Raw genomic sequence first — 20,530 nt, 5'->3', positions numbered from 1 at the left:
GTGTTTGGAAACTGAATACAGCACACCTTAGGGAACCTGAGTGCAGACGCTTAGTCGAAGACACTTGGAACGTGTGTGAACGACGCCTCCCGACATATCCGACGACGTTGCAGTGGTGGCTGGAATGCGTTAAGCCTGCATTGCGCCGAGCGTTAAATGCATACGGAAGAGAGCAGATGATGTGGAGGCGATACACGACGGAATTTTATTTCACGATGCTCCGCGAACTTTCTGTACAAGCACCTTCACAGGAGCGTCGTGCCGGTATAAAACGAGCACAGGCCCAAATAATTTCCATAACGCGCCGCCGACTGGAGGGTGTCGCAATCCGTGCAAGGGTCTTTGAACGAGTCCGTGGAGAATCCCCGTCGATGTATCACGTTATCAGAGAAAAACAACGTAGCCGCAGAACCTTAATACAGACGGTCGTACTGCCAGATGGTCGCCGCATGACAACGCAAAAAGACATTGCCAACGCTTTCGTGGAACACTACGGTCATCTCTATCAAGAAGCGGAACACGATCAGGCAGCCTTTCATGAGGTCCGACGAACGCTCTCCGCGTGTCTCGACGAGTCGGCCAACCTGGAGTTAACAGGAGAAGTCACAGGTGACGATGTAATGGAAGCGATTGATAAGGGAGCGTCGCACAAATCGCCGGGGCCCGACGGGTTTCCGTTAGAGTTCTATCGTACATTTAAAGATCTCATGATTCCACGATGGACTGCCATGTACTGCGAATTGATGTCTCCCAACGTGACTCTTCCACCCTCCTTCGTGGAAGGAATGATCATCCCCATCCACAAACCATCTGGCGGCACAGGGATACAGGCCTACCGGCCACTGACCCTTCTTAATTGCGACTACAAGATCTACGCCAGGATACTTGCAGCACGCTTTAAACGCGTGATACGCCAAGTGATTTCACTCGACCAAACCCAGCTAGGAGGAGCTAGCAATATACAAACGGCACTCAGCGACTACCGCGATGTTATCGCACTGGCTTCAACATGTCGTCTCCGGGGTGTATTGGTCTCGATAGACTTCGATCGCGCATTTGACAGGCTGAGTCATGCTTATCTCACGGACGTGATGACGAAAATGAAGTTTCCGGAAAGTTTTGTCACCGTCGTCATGAGACTACTCCACGGAGCCGCATCCAAAGTGCTCATCAATGGACGCTTGGTGGGGCCCATCACCATCTCACGATCGGTCAGACAAGGGTGCCCGCTGTCAACGATATTGTATGCCATCGCTGTCGAGCCGCTGCTTTGCGGGCTACGGAATCGACTCCAAGGAATGACGATAAGGCACAACACGTTTATATGCCGAACATACGCAGATGACCTAGTGTTTGTAGCACGGTCAGGCGACGAGGCAAGAGTGGCCTTGCATTGGATTAATTTGTATTGTATGGCTACGGGAAGTCGCCTGAACATGGCAAAGTCAGGAGCGATGAACATCGGGAGAGGACTCCCGACAGGAAGTGTAGCACCATTACAGCCGATCAACAAGATGAAATGCCTAGGAATTATCTTCACTACAGACGTTCGACGCACGGCGGCACTGAGTTACAGACATTTTCTGCAAACAATTCGTGCGAGTGTCCGAAGTCACAGGTTAAGGGCACTGGATATGATACAACGGGTCACCTTTGCCAACACTTATCTAGCCTCTCGCATCCCCCACCTGGCACAAGTTCTTCCTATGCCGGTGGTGTTGGCCCGCCGAATCCTGGCGGCACTAGGATATTTTGTGAGCACAGGTCTGCTTTTTAAGGTAGGATACGAAACCCTCGACAGGAAGTGCAAAATGGCTAAGCAGGGATGGCTAGAGGACAAATGTAAGGATGTAGAGGCCTATCTCACTAGGGGTAAGATAGATACCGCCTACAGGAAAATTAAAGAGACCTTTGGAGATAAGAGAACGACTTGTATGAATATCAAGAGCTCAGATGGAAACCCAGTGCTAAGCAAAGAAGGGAAAGCAGAAAGGTGGAAGGAGTATATAGAGGGTCTATACAAGGGCGATGTACTTGAGGACAATATTATGGAAATGGAAGAGGATGTAGATGAAGATGAAATGGGAGATACGATACTGCGTGAAGAGTTTGACAGAGCACTGAAAGACCTGAGTCGAAACAAGGCCCCCGGAGTAGACAATATTCCATTGGAACTACTGACGGCCGTGGGAGAGCCAGTCCTGACAAAACTCTACCATCTGGTGAGCAAGATGTATGAAACAGGCGAAATACCCTCAGACTTCAAGAAGAATATAATAATTCCAATCGCAAAGAAAGCAGGTGTTGACAGATGTGAAAATTACCGAACTATCAGCTTAATAAGTCACAGCTGCAAAATACTAACACGAATTCTTTACAGACGAATGGAAAAACTAGTAGAAGCCAACCTCGGGGAAGATCAGTTTGGATTCCGTAGAAACACTGGAACACGTGAGGCAATACTGACCTTACGACTTATCTTAGAAGAAAGATTAAGGAAAGGCAAACCTACGTTTCTAGCATTTGTAGACTTAGAGAAAGCTTTTGACAATGTTGACTGGAATACTCTCTTTCAAATTCTAAAGGTGGCAGGGGTAAAATACAGGGAGCGAAAGGCTATTTACAATTTGTACAGAAACCAGATGGCAGTTATAAGAGTCGAGGGACATGAAAGGGAAGCAGTGGTTGGGAAGGGAGTAAGACAGGGTTGTAGCCTCTCCCCGATGTTGTTCAATCTGTATATTGAGCAAGCAGTAAAGGAAACAAAAGAAAAATTCGGAGTAGGTATTAAAGTCCATGGAGAAGAAATAAAAACTTTGAGGTTCGCCGATGACATTGTAATTCTGTCAGAGACAGCAAAGGACTTGGAAGAGCAGTTGAATGGAATGGACAGTGTCTTGAAAGGAGGATATAAGATGAACATCAACAAAAGCAAAACAAGGATAATGGAATGTAGTCTAATTAAGTCGGGTGATGCTGAGGGAATTAGATTAGGAAATGAGGCACTTAAAGTAGTAAAGGAGTTTTGCTATTTGGGGAGCAAAATAACTGATGATGGTCGAAGTAGAGAGGATATAAAATGTAGACTGGCAATGGCAAGGAAAGCGTTTCTGAAGAAGAGAAATTTGTTAACATCCAGTATTGATTTAAGTGTCAGGAAGTCATTTCTGAAAGTATTCGTATGGAGTGTAGCCATGTATGGAAGTGAAACATGGACGATAAACAGTTTAGACAAGAAGAGAATAGAAGCTTTCGAAATGTGGTGCTACAGAAGGATGCTGAAGATTAGATGGGTAGATCATGTAACTAATGAGGAAGTATTGAATAGGATTGGGGAGAAGAGAAGTTTGTGGCACAACTTGACCAGAAGAAGGGATCGGTTGGTAGGGCATGTTCTGAGGCATCAAGGGATCACCAATTTAGTATTGGAGGGCAGCGTGGAGGGTAAAAATCGTAGAGGGAGACCACGAGATGAATACACTAAGCAGATTCAGAAGGATGTAGGTTGCAGTAGGTACTGGGAGATGAAAAAGCTTGCACAGGATAGAGTAGCATGGAGAGCTGCATCAAACCAGTCTCAGGACTGAAGACCACAACAACAACAACGAAACCCTCACCCTTCCTCGTAGTCGTGGAGGTCTTGGACTAGTCCACGTACGCGACCGAGCAGTGGCTATTTATGTAACCACAATGATAAAGCTGTGGACACGACACCAGACAAGTCTGACGGGCAGCTTGATAGACGAACTCGCTCCACCTTCTCTTTCGGCTCCAGTAGCGGTGGCTCACATCTCACCATCGCTTGCCCATATGCGAACCTTCTTTGTGGAACACAGTTATGTACATATGGAACTACCGACTACCAGGACGGCGACGGCACGTGATTTATATCACATCTTGACTCGACGACGGCCGAAAAATGCCGTAGAGCGCCGCCAACCAACAGTTACGTGGTCAGTGGTATGGCGTACAGTGCACTACCCACACCTTGATACGGGAACGCGCGCACTGTGGTATCAGGTGGTAAATGGGAAATACGTGACTCGTTCCAGGTTGCATACAATTCATATGGCGGACGAGCCACTGTGTCCGCAGTGCAATGTTAGAGACACTGAGGAGCATCGCCTGATATGCGGTCCTTCGGCGGACGTATGGTGTTTGGTCAAAAAAATGATCGCCTTCCTCCTTCGGGTGAGGCCGCAAACAATAGAACCACGCACACTACTTCTCCCAGATAGGACATATTATCCCCGAACGAAGACAAACGCAGTGACTTGGATTCGAGGTTTGACTGTGCGTTATCTTTTCCGAGACGGCAGTAAGAATGTGCTTGACTTTTGGGCCTTACTACAGGAACATCACTCACAGCTTATGAGACATCCGAGATATCGAACATATTACGCAAATTTTTTTGGGAGTGCCTTGCTTGATCCCCCACCCAGTTGGGGTGTCCCGGGTAGGAGAATGTAATTATTGTCTATAAGTATCAGAACAAGAACGGACCAGGACAGTGGAGAGGATCCACAACACACGTGAAGACGTACCCGACACCAACGCGAGGTATGACGGGATTAGGGAGGTACGCGCCTAAAAGAGGAACGTAGAACGTTATTGTTTTGTACTGACAGAAGCAGGATATTTTATTTTCTTTTTTTCACTATTATGGAAAAAAAAGTCCACTTATTTACGTTTCCCAGAAGAATTTTATTTTATAAAGTCATTGTCTTATATATTTAAAAAAAATGCTAGAAGCAGTTTATGTTTGTTACTGTTACACCAAAAAAAAAAAAAAAAAAAAAAAGGTGCCATGCGAGCAGGAGATGCCGGGTTCAAGTCCCTGTTGGGGGCCAAATTTTAACCTGTCCCCGTAGAGGAAAAAAAAAAAAAAAAAAAAAAAAAAAAAAAAAAAAGAGGTTAGTTAGGTTTAAGTAGTTCTAAGTTCTAGGGGACTGATAAAAAAAAAAAAAGATGGTAGAACACTTGCCCGCGAAAGGCAAAGGGTCCCGAGTTCGAGTCTCGGTCGGGCACACAGCTTTAATCTGCCAGGAAGTTTCATATCAGCGCACACTCCGCTGCAGAGTGAAAATCTCATTCTGGGAACTATTAATTCATTTAAGTGAGTAGATATTAAGATACAAATGGTCGTTAGATACGCACTTATACCCCTAACACCATTCGCAGTTCCTTTTTTTTTTTTTTTTTTTTTTTTTTGTTTTTTGCAATACGTATTTCTTCTAGAAAACTTTAATTTGCGGGCATCACTACTCATGCTGCTAAAGCTGGTTTTCATATGAATGCTGTTTGATCATACTATAGTACTTATTCCTGTGTTGTAGAAGGCACTGTGCATTGAATTTTGGTTGACGCAGTGAAGCATAGTGATGCTGGTAAGAATTCGTTAGCAAGGAAATAAACATTCGGTTAAAAACTGCTCATTTCACCCCATTTTCTAATCATGAGTTTAATATGTGTTCTGTGAGCTCACTGACGCTATTATTATCCATTTTAATTATTTCCTCTTGCATAAAGTATTAATAAACTAATTGCCTGAATTCATATTTATTTAATAATGTACGATTATTTTTTGAAATAAATAGAATTATGTATTGCACGTTTTTAAGCAAGGTATCTTGAAACAATGTCCAATCTTCCGTCCCAACAATTAAATGGTTGAAACTAACAATAAAAAAAAAAATGGTCAGCGTGACGGATTGTCAATCGACTGGGCCCGGGTTCGATTCCCGGCTGGGTCGGGGAATTTTCTCCGCCCAGAAACTAGGTGTTGTGCTGTCCTTATCATCATCCTATTATCTTCATCGACTGCAGGTCGCCGAAGTGACGTCAACTTCAAAGACCGGCACCCGGCGAACGGCCTGCCAAATGGGGGGCCCTAGCCATACGATTAAATAAATAAACTTGACAATATCGGAACGTCTAAATTACAGTAGCGTAGTACAGCCATCGAATATCATTAGCTGGGGTTAAGAATAGTAAAACAAGTCTTCTGTAGCTGCAACATATAAATTTATTTTATTAAATAGTTAAATCTGGTGGTAGTATTTGAAGTGCTCTCCCTCTTGTGCAGGGGTCGGTCGTGATGCGAGGTCCGGTGTTATCCTTGACGGAGCACGCGTCCGTCTAGCCGTGGTGGCCGTGCCCGCCGTATCCGTAGCCGCCGCCCCCGTGGCCGTAGCCGCCGCCTCCGTGGCCGAAGGCGGCGTCGTGGGCGTTGACGGCGGCGTCGCGGGCGTGCGTGTGCGCCACGGCGGCGAGGTGGGCGGCCCTGTGGGCGGCAACCTCCACTGTGTCCTGCACGTAGCCGCCGGGGCCCACGGCGATGTGGGCGGGGCCGAAGGAGGCGTAGCCGGCGTGGATGCCGTGTCCGCCGCCGCCGCCTCCGTGTCCGCCCCCGTATCCTCCGCTGAAGCCGCCGCCGTACCCTCCGCTGAAGCCGCCGTGACCGCCTCCAAAGCCACCGTGGCCGCCACCGAGACCCACATACCCGGGCCTGGCCGTGGCAACAGCGACGGCGGCTACAAGGAACACCTGCAACGGGTAATGGCTTAGAGTCATCCGCTGAACTAGTGCAACAGTGCTACGCTTCAGTGCTGTGCGATTGGAATGAAGAGCTGCTAGTTGAGGGGGGTAGGACGTCAAACGGGCCGACCTGGAGCAGGAGAGGCATCACAGGACATTTTAATTTCCACTGACTATATTTTTACAAATAAATTCATAAAACTTTGTCAGCATGACCATGAAGGATTCAGAATTTACACTCACAGCAGTGCAAGTTCGAAAACATAACAAAATAAATTTTTTTTACATGTGAAATTTCATCATTTTTTTCACTTACTAATGGCAGCATTTGTTGCTATAGGTACACTTTTCTTCATAAGTAAGAGAGATTCTTCGATGAATTTTGCACAGCATACACACCATACTCAAAGGGGTATGAAACTCCAGAATTTTACATATCTATTAAAAACTGTGGTAAAAATTGAGGTAATTCACTAGAAAATTTGTGTTTTTCTAAACATGAAGTCTAAAATATAACAGCTGATTCGTTTTTTCATAAATTAAATAAATTCTAGAGCTTCATACACTTGTGAGTATGGTTTGTATGCTGTGCAAAATTCATCTAAGAATCTCTTTAACTTATGAAGAAAAGTGTACCTATAGCAACAAATGAAGCCATTAGTAAGTGAAAAAATTATGAAATTTCGGCCGTAAAAAAATGCACTTTCTTATGTTTTCGAACTTCCACTGCAATGGATGTGAATCGTGAATCCTTTATGGTGTTGCTGACAAAGTTTTATGAATTTATTTCTTAAAGTATAGACACTGGAAATTAAAGTGTCCTGTGATGCCTCTCCTTCTCCAAGTCGGCCCGTCTGACGTCCTACCCCCCTAACAGAATACACAGCATGTCCTTCTGAATGGAGAGAAGTCATCAGTGTGTTGGTCGTTCTTTCTCTGCTTCGAACATTCTTCCCATAAGCACGTCACAAACATTACGATCTGACGTTTTCCGCACTGCCACAATTGCACCACTAAGTGGAGTATCCCTGTCAGTGCAGAGTGTCCACAGTTGAGTGCCTGAGCTGCTACCTGGAGGAAATAGGCATTAATGGATTGCTCTTGCCTCATGTACCTGGTCGTACGAAGCAACCAAAAATTTATTAGGTCTACAACTTCGCCTCCGCCGTTTTGCAGTAGACGGCAGTAGCGGCAAGTCGGGTTCAGCTGGTTGGTCATAGTGTAATACAATAAGCATAGACACCAGTAAACATAATGCCATAAAAATATTAGTCGATTTATGATTGCATCATAAGGTTACTCAGGACGATGTGGCCGAGCGGTTAAAGGCGCTACAGTCTGGAATCGCGCGACCGCTACGGTTGCGGGTTCGAATCCTGCCTCGGGCATGGATGTGTGTGATGTCCTTAGGTTAGTTAGGTTTAATTAGTTCTAAGTTCTAGGCGACTGATGACCTCAGAAGTTAAGTCGCATAGTGCTCAGAGCCATTTTTGCCTGCCTCGGGCATGGATGTGTGTGATGTCCTTAGGTTAGTTAGGTTTAAATAGTTCTAAGTTCTAGGGGACTGATGACCTCAGTAGTTAAGCCGAATAGTGTTCAAAGCCATTTGAACCATAAGGTTACTCTTGATTAACGTACCCATTTCTCGCCATTTGCGGGAAGTTTTAATTTTCTGCTTTAACATGAATAAATCTGCGGCTATGGCTCTTAAAATTCTGGGTAACACCAATAGTGAGGGAACTATTAGCGGAAGAACGTGCAGAGAATGTTTTCAACGCCATAAGAACGGTGATTTTGATATCGAAGACCGGCATGGCGGGGGAAGACAGGACGTTTTCGTAGCTACTGAAACAAACGAAGACAGTCACAGGACGTCATTATCGAAAGCAATTGATGCGCTCTAGCCTAGAACTGAAACACAAACGGTCACAATACAGTGATAGACACGTAAAGGTAATTTTGTAACAAGTCAGTGCTCGACCCCATGTCGCAAACCCGTCAAAATATACATCGAAACGTTGAAATGAGAAGTCCTATCCCACCCGCCGTATTCTCCATACGTTGCTCTCTCTCTCTGACTACCACCTTTTCCGATCAGTGGCATACAGTCTGGCTGACCAGCACTTTTGATCATTTGAACAAGTGCAGAACTGAATCGATTCATGGATCCCCACAAAAGACGCCCAGTTCTGCCGCCACGGGGTTCGTATGCTATCCGAAAGATGGGTGGCTCTAGTGGCCAGCGATGGGCAGTACTAAGAATCATAATTGTTTTGCAAGTTTTTCACAATAAAAATCCAAACTTCGTGAAGAAAACGGCCGAAGCATAGTTGTAGACCTAGTAGTATTTGTGATAGCTCTAGTTGTTAGTGTGCAAATGACATGAATTCTGATCTAATGCTTCCAGAACGATATTTTCACTCTGAGCGGAGTGTGCGCTGATATGAAACTTTCCTAGCAGATTAAAACTGTGTGCCGGACTGAGACTCGAACTTGGGACCTTTGCCTTTCGCGGGCAAGTGCTCTATCAACTGAGCTACCCAAGCACGACTTACGCCCAGTCCCCACAGTGTTACTTCTGCCAGTACCTCGTCTCCTACCTTCCAAAGTTTACAGAAGCTCTCCTGCGAACCTTGCAGAAGTAGCACTCCTGAAAGAAGGGATATTGCGGAGACATGGCTTAGCCACAGTTTCTGGTCTAATGTTGTTTAGTACATTTCCTTAGTAGAAGTATCGGCACTTACATCATTACACACTGCATGTAAGACACTGTGATAGCGTCGGAATTTCCCGGATGATGCCGTTGTATGCGGAGAAGTTGTAACAATAGAATATTGTAGATAAGTGCATGAAGACTGCGAAGGATCGACACTTGCTGCAATGAGTGGCGAGTTTATCCTCAGCACAAACAAATGTAGCGTACTATAACGACAAAGGAAGACCCTATATTATATGAATGCACGATTGCAGGACAAATACTGGAAGCAGTTACTTCCATTAAATATCTAGGAGTATACGTACGGAATGGTTAGAAGTGGAATGACCATATAAAATTAACCACCGATAAGACAGAAGCCGGTCTGAGATTCATTGGAACAGTCCTTAGGGCGTGCAGTCAATCAACAAAAGAAACAGCTAACAAAACACTGGTTCGGCCAATAACCCAGTACTGCTTATCGGTCTGTGATCCGTATCAAAGAGTGGAGAGATGAGATTTGAAGAAGAGCGGCGCGTTTCTTTACAAGTTCATTTGGTAACCGCAAAACTGTCAAGCAGATGCTCCTCTGCCTCCACTGGCAGACGCTCAAAGGGACGCGTTCTGCAGCAGGGTATGGTCTACTGTTAAAGCCTTAAGAACATGCGATCCTTGAAGAGTCAAACAATATACTGCTTCCTCCTAGGTACATATCGCGAAGCCAGGTGGAGTGGCGGAGTGGTTCTAGGCGCTACAGTCTGGAACTGCGCGGCCGCTACGGTCGCAGGTTCGATTCCTACCTCGGGCATGGATATGTGTCATGTTCTTAGGTTCGTTAGCTTTAAGGAGTTCTAAGTTCTAGGGGACTGATGACCTTAGAAGTTAAGTCCCATAGTGCTCAGAGCCAGCTACATCTCGCGAAAAGGCCATGCAAATAACATCAGAGAGAATCGATTCCACACGGAGGCTTTTTAACAATCGTTCTTCTGGCGAACCATACGCGACTGGAACAGAAAAAGGGTGAATTGGCAGTGGAACACAAAATATGCTCCACCACACACCGTAAGGTGGCTTGCGGTGTGTAGATGGTGATGTTATGATACTGCTCACTAATTTCTTGGATACCACGTAGTCCTTCCGAACTGAATTGTATTCTTGGCCACACACCTCTCTCAACCAACGACGCCTCATCGAACAGTATATTTGTCCCACAAACGCAGTTCATTGTTAGTTCCCTGGAGACTGAGGTCTAGAAAACGATTGTGATATGGAACACTCAGTTTACAGAATAGTCATTTAAATGTGCAAGATGCCTGGACCAATCAATGCCAGGAGCGAATTTCCACAATGCATCATCAACTAATTAAAATTCCCTGAAAGCGAATATAGGGTTTTCATTTTCCCTCACGATTCTGTTGGATACTGAATCGGACCACAAGTCATCCGGGCAGATGAAAAGCATTGATACACCAATGGCTGGCGGTTCTAGGCGCTTCAGTCCAGAACCACGCGGCTGCCACGGTCGCAGGTTCGAATCCTGCCTCGGGCGTGGATGTGTGTGATCTCCTTAGGTTAGGTAGCTTTAAGTAGTTCCAAGTTATAGGGGACTGATGACCTCAGAATTTAAGTCTCATAGTGATCAGAGCCATTTATCTCACGCTTACATTAACCTCGGATCTAGCAATGTTCATCACTTACCTAGAAAAATGTATTCCCTAAATTTCAGTACTCAATATTAATTGTTTTTAGTGTAGTGGTTTTCTTGCGTCAGTGTATGATGTCTTAAACATAACTGCACATTCGATTGAGTGGTGTGCTGAATCCTGGCAACGCAGCGAAAATTCAGTTTTTCGCAGCTCCTGCGACGTTGAACGGGTCACTATGTGTCATATCACAGTACTGACGTCGGTTTTCAGAAAGAGGAAATATTCGTTACGAGATACACTAAAGTCCTCAAGAGTAGCGACTACATAGCACATTCCAGTACATTTATCAACGCTATTCACTACCCCCGACCGAGTATTTTTTTACAAGAAGTTAAGATGCCAAGAACAAAAGTGTAGTGAACTTTACGTGAATTGAAGATTTATTGTATGTTGACAAACACTAGTGCGATATTCGCTTTCGACCACTATTGAGCATTTTAAAAATACCGTACATACGCGATGTGCATAATTATGAGGGCACGTGACAGATTTAGGTGAAGCTTGTTTTGAACTACGCCTATGTACGTTCTACGCTGTAAGAACTACAAGATGTCAGGCCTCAAGTACCCCGTTTACGATACCGCGAACTTCAGCAAGCTATAACTGTTACTAAAGACTCTGTCTTACCCCTTTTGCTCTCTGTTGTGTTTTACTCTTTTTCTTTTCTTATTTTGGAATAAGTGAAGAGCGTCATCCTGGTCTATGATGGGGTTGGAGCACAGCTGTCCCACTAGAAGGGATCGGCGATACCTGTGACGGTTCGTCAGCTCTGCTTTCGCAAAAGCAAAGAACACCGTTGCTGGTTGCCACCGCTGAGAAATGGAGGCAAAGTTCGTTCCATCACATCGCTCCTCTCCCCTCCCTCCCCTCTTTTGTTTACTCTGGCGGCCGATTCCCATGTTACAGTGTCCATACTATAGTAGTGCCTACAATTAGCAAAAGAGTATTAACTCACGCTAGAACGATTTCTACATTCCCGTTCATTTTTCTACATCTACATCTACGTGATTACTCTGCTATTCACAATTAAGTGCCTGGCAGAGGGTTCAATGAACCACCTTCATGCTGTCTTTCTACCGTTCCACTCTCGAACGGCACTCGGGAAAAGCGAGAACTTAAATTTTTCTGTGCGAGCCCTGATTTCTCTTATTTTATCGTGATGATCATTTCTCCCTATGTATGTGGGTGCCAACAGAATGTTTTCGCAATCGGAGGAGAAAACTGGTGATTGAAATTTCATGAGAAGATCCCGTCGCAACGAAAAACGCCTTTGTTTTAATGATTGCCACTCCAGTTCACCTATCATGTCTGTGACACTATCTCCCCTATTTCGCGATAATACAAAACGAGCTGCCCCTCTTTGTACTTTTTCGATGTCATCCGTCAGTCCCACCTGAGGCGGATGTACCACACCGGACAGCAATACTCCAGAATAGGGCGGACAAGCGTAGAGTAAGCAGTCTATTTGTTGGACTTTCTAAGTATTGTGCCAATGAATCACGGTCTTTGGTTTGCTCTACCCACGATATTATCTATGTGATCGTTCCAATTAGGTTTTTTGAACTGTAGTCCCTAAGTATTTGAATTTATAGCTCTCAGATTTGTGTGGCTTACCGCTTAACCGAAATTTAGCTAATTTCTTTTAGTACTCATGTGAATAACTTCACACTTTTCTTCATTCAGGGTCAATTGCCACTTTTCGCACCATACAGATATGTTACCTAAATCATTTTGCAAGTCGTTTTGATCATCTGATGACTTTGCAAGAAGGTAAATGACAGCATCATCTGCAAACAATCTAAGACGGCTACTCAGATTGTCTCCTATGCCGTTAATATAAATCAGGAACAATAGAGGGTCTATAACACTTCCTTGGGGAACGCCGGATATTACTTCTGTTTTACTCGATGACTTTCCGTCTATTACTACGAACTGTGACCTTTCTGATAGGAAATCACGAATCCAGTCACACAACTTGTAAGTAGGCTGTTTAGGTTTTTATATTGGTAACGCCACGTAGCGCTCAGTATGAAAATCACTGGCTGTGCTGTGTGCAGTCTGTGGCTGGTTAGCATTGTTGTAATATTCGCTATTGTAGTGTTGGGCAGTTGGCTGTTAACAGCGCGTAGAGTTGCGCAGTTGGAGGTGAGCCGCCAGCAGTGGTGGATGTGGGGAGAGAGATGGCGGAGTTTAGAGAGCGGATAATCTGGACGTGTGTCCATCAGAGACAGTAAATTTGCAAGACTGGATGTCATGAACTGATATATATATATATATATATATATATATATATATATATATATATATATATATTATGACTTTTGAACGCTATTAAGGTAAATACATTGTTTGTTCTTTATCAAAATCTTTCATTTGCTAACTATGCCTATCAGTAGTTAGTGCCTTCAGTAGTTTGAATCTTCTATTTATCTGGCAGTATTGGTGCTCACTGTATTGCAGTAGTTCGAGTAACGAAGATTTTTGTGAGGTTAGTGATTCGTGAAAGGTGTAGGTTATTGTTAGTCTGGGCCATTCTTTTGTAGGGATTATTGAAAGTCAGATTGCGTTGCGCTAAAAATATTGTGTGTCAATTTAGTGATGATCAGAATAAGTAAAGAGAGAAATGTCTGAGTACGTTCAGTTCTGCTCAGCTGTTTGAAAATCAAATAACGTAAGGGGTTTATCAGCACAATCGTTCAAAAATTTTCTGAGGGGACGTTTCAAACTGAGGCGATACTCTGTAGGCACGCAGATAGGTTAGAAGACGCTTGTGAGGAACAGTGTCGAAAGCCTTCTGGAAATCTAAAAGTATGGAATCAATTTGACATCCCCTGTCGATAGCGCTTATTACTTCATGAGTATAAAGAGCTAGTTGTGTTTCACAAGAACGATATTTTCTCAATCCGTGCTGACTCTATGTCAATAAATCGTTTTCTTGGGGGTACTTCATAATGTTCGAATACAGTATATGTTCTACAACCATACTGCAAATCGTCGCTAGTGATATAGGCCTGTAATTCAGCGGATTACTCCTACTTCCATTTTTGGGTGTTGGTGTAACTTGAGCAATTTTCCAGTCTTTACGTACGGATCTTTCTGTGAGCGAATGGCTGTATATAATTGCTAGATATGGAGCAATTTTATCAGCGTACTCTGAGAGAAACCTGACTGGTATACAATCTGGACCGGAGGCCTTGCCTTTATTAAACAGAAGCTTTTCATTCTATAGTGAGATTTGATGGTAGAATGTAGAGCGAGCTCTACAAGAAAGTATCAGACATCTATAACTATGGAGAAGCTGTCTCTTACCCTACCGTTTGCTTCTAAGAGGCCACATGAAAGAAGGTTTCCTTTTCCTTACTTGCTCTAAGTCAGTCATGTAACTGCCATATTGGTGTCATTTAATGAAGGAACCCTATCCTCACTTAGAAGAAATACATCGGACAGAGACGAGAATGAATGTCCACACAACTGCTGTTGAAGCAGGTGATCGCTACTCACCAAAAAGGTCTTCATGGCAGGTTGGTTGTTGCAGCTGCTGAGGACTGTACCGTAGAAGCGCAGGCCACCAGCTTTTATACTGAATACTGATGCTGTGAAAGGGACGGTCCCACTGACCGTGGCCTTCCACGTTCTATTCAAGTCAATGTCTGTGAAGCCACGCCGAATCGCGCTACGAACTTGCAAACATCTACAGTTCCGCAGTAAAGTGTCCTAATTCCGGCAGGAAAATCCTGAATTTTCCTTATTACTGAATATTAAGCTCTGTTCTCGTCCTGAAATGTATCGTTAAAGAATGTACAAAACAGAACCTCTTCTCTTTGTATTCTGTCGTTCGACTTAACAGACTCACTGGTCCAAGTGTGTTCATTTCACTTCGTTCTGATGACATCTTTCGTATTCACGAATTATTTTTGTTATATTAGCTTTCTCGTGAGACTAAATGGATATTGTAAAGGTGCACGGTGCTATAGGCGTTGAAATTCTGTCCAGATGTAGTGAGTTACGCTGTAAGATGTCGCCTATAATCAAAATGGTTCAAATGACTCTAAGTGCTACGGGACTTAACATCTGAGGTCATCAGTCCACTAGACTTAGAACTACTTGAACCTAACTAACCTAAGGGCATGACATACATCTACGCCCGAGGCAGGATTCGAACCTACGCCCAAAATAAAAAAATACCCGTACGGTACTCGTATAATGACGCTACCATTTCTTCCTGACGTTCTGTCCCTAGTGGCGTCGATATCGAAGCAATTTTAAGGCCTGTATGACTATTCTTCCTTACGCACTGTGCTTCACTGGCTATAAATGCAAACAGAAAGAATAGATTGCCGTTGTTTATTACAGACATACTACGAAAGACAGAAACACATTGTGTATGCCATTAGATACAGGAAGTTTCAGAGTTTTGTGTTCGTACAACCACTATACCATACACCTACTATGAGCACCATGCGTTGCTCGAAAAACATCGAAACGGTAGTCCATTTCATTCCACACACGAATCAAGACGTCCTGCTTATTGAATCGACACCTTCAACAATTCGATTTCTCAGCTCTTGAAAAGTAGCTGCCATAGGTGTGACAAAGACTCAGTCTTTTATGTGAACCCACAGGGAAAAATCGCAAGATGTGACATCTGGTCACCTGGGAGACCAAAAACAAGGAACAAGATCTTTATGTCCACCTGTTCCAATCCAACGTTGTGTGACGGTGTTGTTAAGATAACGCCGCACTTGAAGGTGAAAGTAAAATCACTGGAAAACATTGGAAATTTTGTGAAGTTGAGGAAACAACCAATACAAACAACCGTGCAGCAGTGTCAAAACTTAGAACGTTCCTTTATCTAGTGACATACGCTATGCGCTCCATCTTTTGTAGTTTGTATGTAATATAAACAAGTTAAATCTTTTCTTTCTTTTTGAATCATCGGGTATAACACAAAATTGTAGAAGATTCACTACTGCTACGTGACATTATATGAAACTCACCTCCCTTGCTATTCTACACTATTCTCCTGTTCCCCCCTTCCCTACAGGAACATTCATTTTATCAAGTACAACGCTTCAACGGAAACGACCGTGATTGCTGCATCAGAAAATTACATGTAGAGACACGGTCACATCTATGTTTTTAGATCACCGGTTTCGACCGTGCCAAATGGTTTCGATCGTGCCAAATGGTCATCATCAGATCATTGAGCCGCTACAGGGAACTAGTGACGACACATGCTACTCCGGGGAAGCACATTCATGCAATGATGATCATTTCAATGAGTCGAAATCGGCAATCTACAAACAAAAACGTGTCTGTGTCTAGAACTATTATGAAGTACTGTCAATTTGGGATTTTTTATCACGGGTGAAAATCATGTTGAGAGCTACAGTCATTCAAGGTCTAAAATCACTCTCCATAAATAAATTAGTAATCATTTTCACAGAGAATGACAACATCTGGTCTGCTTATGCTGCACTGAATAGTAACAGTAATAACAGAGCGTCAACATTAGTGGCATTCGCTTCTCGAAATTAAGCGTACTAATTCCGTAGTTAGTGTAAAATGTCGTAAAAGCACTGACGAGCTGACAAAAGTAATAGTTTTCAGGTAGTAATTACATTTAACCACTATGCTCTTGCCTTGTACTGTAATTTCTTTAAAATGCTTATCTCATCACTTGTACAGCGTAAGAATAGCACTAATTGCGTTAGGCTTCTTCACATTCAGCCATACACACAGCGCTGCACGTTCTACATAGGCTATCATTCAGTTTTCCATTACTTGGGCTGTTCTTACAATGGTCGAAACCTAATGGCTTCATTACTGAAGAGCAAACACTAATGTACAGTGTGCGTCTATGAGGCTCTGCCAGCGTGATTGGTGCGAATACATTTCTGGACATGCTAAGAACTTGACTGATCTGATCTCCTGCATATTATTTCGAGTACAGATGTAGTTCCCTACGTCAGATGGACATGCGATTTTAGGGAAAGTTCGACCAGTTACGAGCTTTGTCTTGAGTCACGATGGAAGAAACGCTTTGCCTGTAAACAGTACTATGTACTAAAGTATATGATTGTGTTTTCTGACAGTTACTGGGTGGATTTAATGAGGCAGCTGAAGAAACTACCGGAACACTTCGTGAACTTCACCAGGTGTCACTTCCAGGAATTCATGGATATTTGACTACCAGCTTTCGTTGGGAAACCCTCTGCGCTTTTACAGTTGCACGGATGTACCGTAACCGTTACCGAAGTGAGGCAACGACAGCTCCAGACGGAAAGAAACTTCATGGGCAAATTAACCTTGGCATTGGCCCTAAGGCCTTGTGTCTAACACCTGATATAAAAGAACGTCCGTGAGCAGACAGTCGTTAGAAGCGAAGGCTGTCCGGCTGAAGATCATGACAGAAGGCATAGTCAAAGTAATGCTGGCACTGAAACGCAAGGCCTATACAGTAATGAAAATCAGTTTTATTTGTGGGCATGCATGCTGCATTTATGACGAAATATAACTATTGTCTGTTGTTTTACAGGTTTTTTCACAAGCTGTTCAGTCGAAGCAGAATCTACATCTACATACATACTCCGCAATCCACCATACGGTGCGTGGCGGAGGGTACCTCGTACCACAACTAGCATCTACTCTCCCTGTTCCATTCCCAAACAGAATGAGGGAAAAATGACTGTCTATATGCCTCTGTACGAGCCCTAATCTCTCTTATCTTATCTTTGTGGTCTTTCGTTGAAATATAAGTTGGCGGCAGTAAAATTGTACTGCAGTCAGCCTCAAATGCTGGTTCTCTAAATTTCCTCAGTAGCGATTCACGAAAAGAACGCCTCCTTTCCTCCAGAGACTCCCATCCGAATTCCTGAAGCATTTCCGTAACACTCGCGTGATGATCAAACCTACCAGTGACAAATCTAGCAGCCCGCCTCTGAATTGCTTCTATGTCCTCCCTCAATCCGACCTGATAGGGATCCCAAACGCTCGAGCAGTACTCAAGAATAGGTCGTATTAGCGTTTTACAAGCGGTCTCCTATACAGATGAACCACATATTCCCGAAATTCTACCAATGAACCGAAGACGACTATCCGCCTTCCCCACAACCGCCATTACATGCTTGTACCACTTCATATCGCTCTGCAATGTTTACGACTACTCCACACCATATGAACTTGTCAGTCACACACATACCCACATTAGTCGCAGAAAAAGGACCACACTCTCGTGGTGGTTTCCCAACCCACTTTACTTTTACGGCTACTAAGAAGCTCTCAGAGGCGAAAATCGACATTTTTGCGAGCATGGCCAAAATCAAATGTTTCAAATGGCTCGGAGCACTATGGGAATTAACTTCTGAGGTCATCAGTCCCCTAGAACTTAGAACTACTTAAACCTAACTAACCTAAGGACATGACACACATCCATGCCCGAGGCAGGATTCGAGCCTGCGACCGTAGCGGACGCGCGGTTCCAGACTAGATAACTTATCTCTCCTTGTATTTGCCCGCCCCTGGTAGTTGAGTGGTCGGCGCGACGGAATGTCATAGCTAACGGCCCAGGTTCGATTTCCGATTGGGTCGGAGATTTTCTCTGCTCAGGGACTGGGTGTTGTGTTGTCCTAATCATCATCATTTCATCCCCATCGACACGCAAGTCGCCGAAGTGGCGTCAACTCGAACGACTTGCACCAGGCGAAGTGTCTACCCGACGGGAGGCCCTAGCTTCAGGGCATTTCCATTTCCTTGTATTTTATCACCCATAACTTGAAAATTGCAGAGATTGTATTCCTGTCAACATCGTCAACAGCGTTTCCCCGAAATCTACAAATGCTATAAATCTGGGTTAGTTTTTCTTCGATTTATCTTCTTGGAGAAATCACAGAGTCAGCATTATTTCAGGTGTTTTAACAATACTCTTGAACCCAAACACATCGTCATCCAAGTCTGCTCCTACCAGTCATTCCAACCTTCTGTAAATAATTTGTGTCAGTATTTTACAACCATGAATACTTGAACTGATAATTCATTAATATTCACATCTGTCGGCTTCTAAAAAGCCTGTATATCAAAGGAACACAGTTACCGTTCCGAAGTGAGTCTTCTTTAGCGCTAACTCGACGACTTGACCCTGGTAAATTCTAAAGCTACTACATCGTACTCATTCGCCACATTTGATAGTCTTCTAGAGAATTATCCTTGTTCATTTATTTAAGAGACCTCTACAGGTTCTCCTACCCTGCCCACCAGCTGCTGGTTTCATTTTAGGAAAAAAGTTTAATAACAAGAACTTCAGTTTAGGGCGCCAAATTCAGTTATGTTCTCTTGCTGTTAAGTACTGATTGAGTGGAAGTCCAACCTACTCATAGCGCGACAGAAAGTAAAGTAGCATCTCTCTGTCTGAAATATAGCGAATGTTCTTACGTTTACCCAAACGCAACCAGCAAATTCAGTGCAACACACTTAGCAAAACCAAAATACCTCAGAAAATGCCCTAAGAGTACGAAGAATAATTATTGTCTTTCAATCGCTCTATGATCCAAGATCGGAAGAAAACCAATGTGGAACTAAGCCAAATAGCGAATAAGGACGAAATTCTTCTGACATTTGATGTTCCGAGTAACAGAGTTATTGCTATGAAAGACGCCAGAAATAAAGCAATAAAAACGAAGTGGACACGAAAAAATTCACTGCACTGTTATCATTTCATATTGTGTTGACGGCACAAAGCCTAATCCAATGATCATTTTCAAGCGCAAAACAATGCCAAAACCTTCTGAAATACCGCCAGGTACATGTACATGTACATGACATGGAGCCGGCCGGATTGTCCGAGCGGTTCTAGGCGCTACAGTCTGGAGCCGTGCGACCGCTACGGTCGCAGATTCGAATCCTTCCTCGTGCATGGATGCGTGTGACGTCCTTAGGTTAGTTAGGTTTTAGTATCCCTAAGTTCTAGGGGACTGATGACCTTAGAAGTTTTGTTGGATGGACGAGGCCGTATGAAATTGTGGATTAACAGAGTGTGTGGGAGAGAAGGAAAGGTAGTTTATTGAAGAAGAGTTCTCATCCCGTGCTACATAAGTTTAGTAGTCATTTGACAAATTGTGTGTAAGAGAAATTGAGACAGGGAAATACAGAACTTGCTGTTATTCCAGGAGGATTTACTTCACAACTGCAACCTCTTGACAGCTAGATGAATAAACCATTTGATGTATCTCTGAGAGAGAAATGGAACAAATGATCGTGTATGACACCCATCACGAGTTCACACCGAAGGAAGCTTTAAAACAACCTACATTTAAACAAGTGAATCACTGGATGAAACTGCCGTGATCTAGAGTGAGAGAAGACATTATTGTAAAATCTTTCAAGAAGTGCGGCATAAGTAACGCTGTCGATGGCACTGAAGACCATCTTATATATGAAGAGGACAACGATGACGACGATGAGGAAGAAGAACAACAACAAAAACAAGAAAAGTTCAGATGACGATTGTCAGGGATTTTAAATTTCAGTCCGTTATATAATGTTTTTAGTCTGGCTTTGCAATCTAATAATAAAATTGTAAAAATGCCATTTTTTT

At 43.7% G+C, this 20,530-nt stretch overlaps 1 protein-coding gene across 1 annotated transcript; it reads right to left on the bottom strand.

Moving 5' to 3' along the window:
* Positions 1-6,002: 6,002 nt before the first annotated feature.
* LOC126474093 (uncharacterized) lies at positions 6,003-14,528 on the bottom strand. Its single transcript, XM_050101513.1, has 2 exons — positions 14,440-14,528; positions 6,003-6,546 (listed from the first exon to the last, which is right to left on the bottom strand). The coding sequence occupies exons 1-2, from the start codon at positions 14,452-14,454 to the stop codon at positions 6,139-6,141; spliced, it is 423 nt and encodes a 140-aa protein (XP_049957470.1). The 5' UTR covers positions 14,455-14,528; the 3' UTR covers positions 6,003-6,138.
* Between the last annotated feature and the right edge of the window lie 6,002 nt (positions 14,529-20,530).

This window comes from Schistocerca serialis, chromosome 4 (genome assembly GCF_023864345.2).
Source record: "Schistocerca serialis cubense isolate TAMUIC-IGC-003099 chromosome 4, iqSchSeri2.2, whole genome shotgun sequence".
In the NCBI taxonomy this organism is placed as follows: Eukaryota; Metazoa; Arthropoda; class Insecta; order Orthoptera; family Acrididae; genus Schistocerca; species Schistocerca serialis.
Note: the sequence above shows the minus strand (reverse complement) of the source record. Positions and strands in the feature narration are given on the sequence as shown.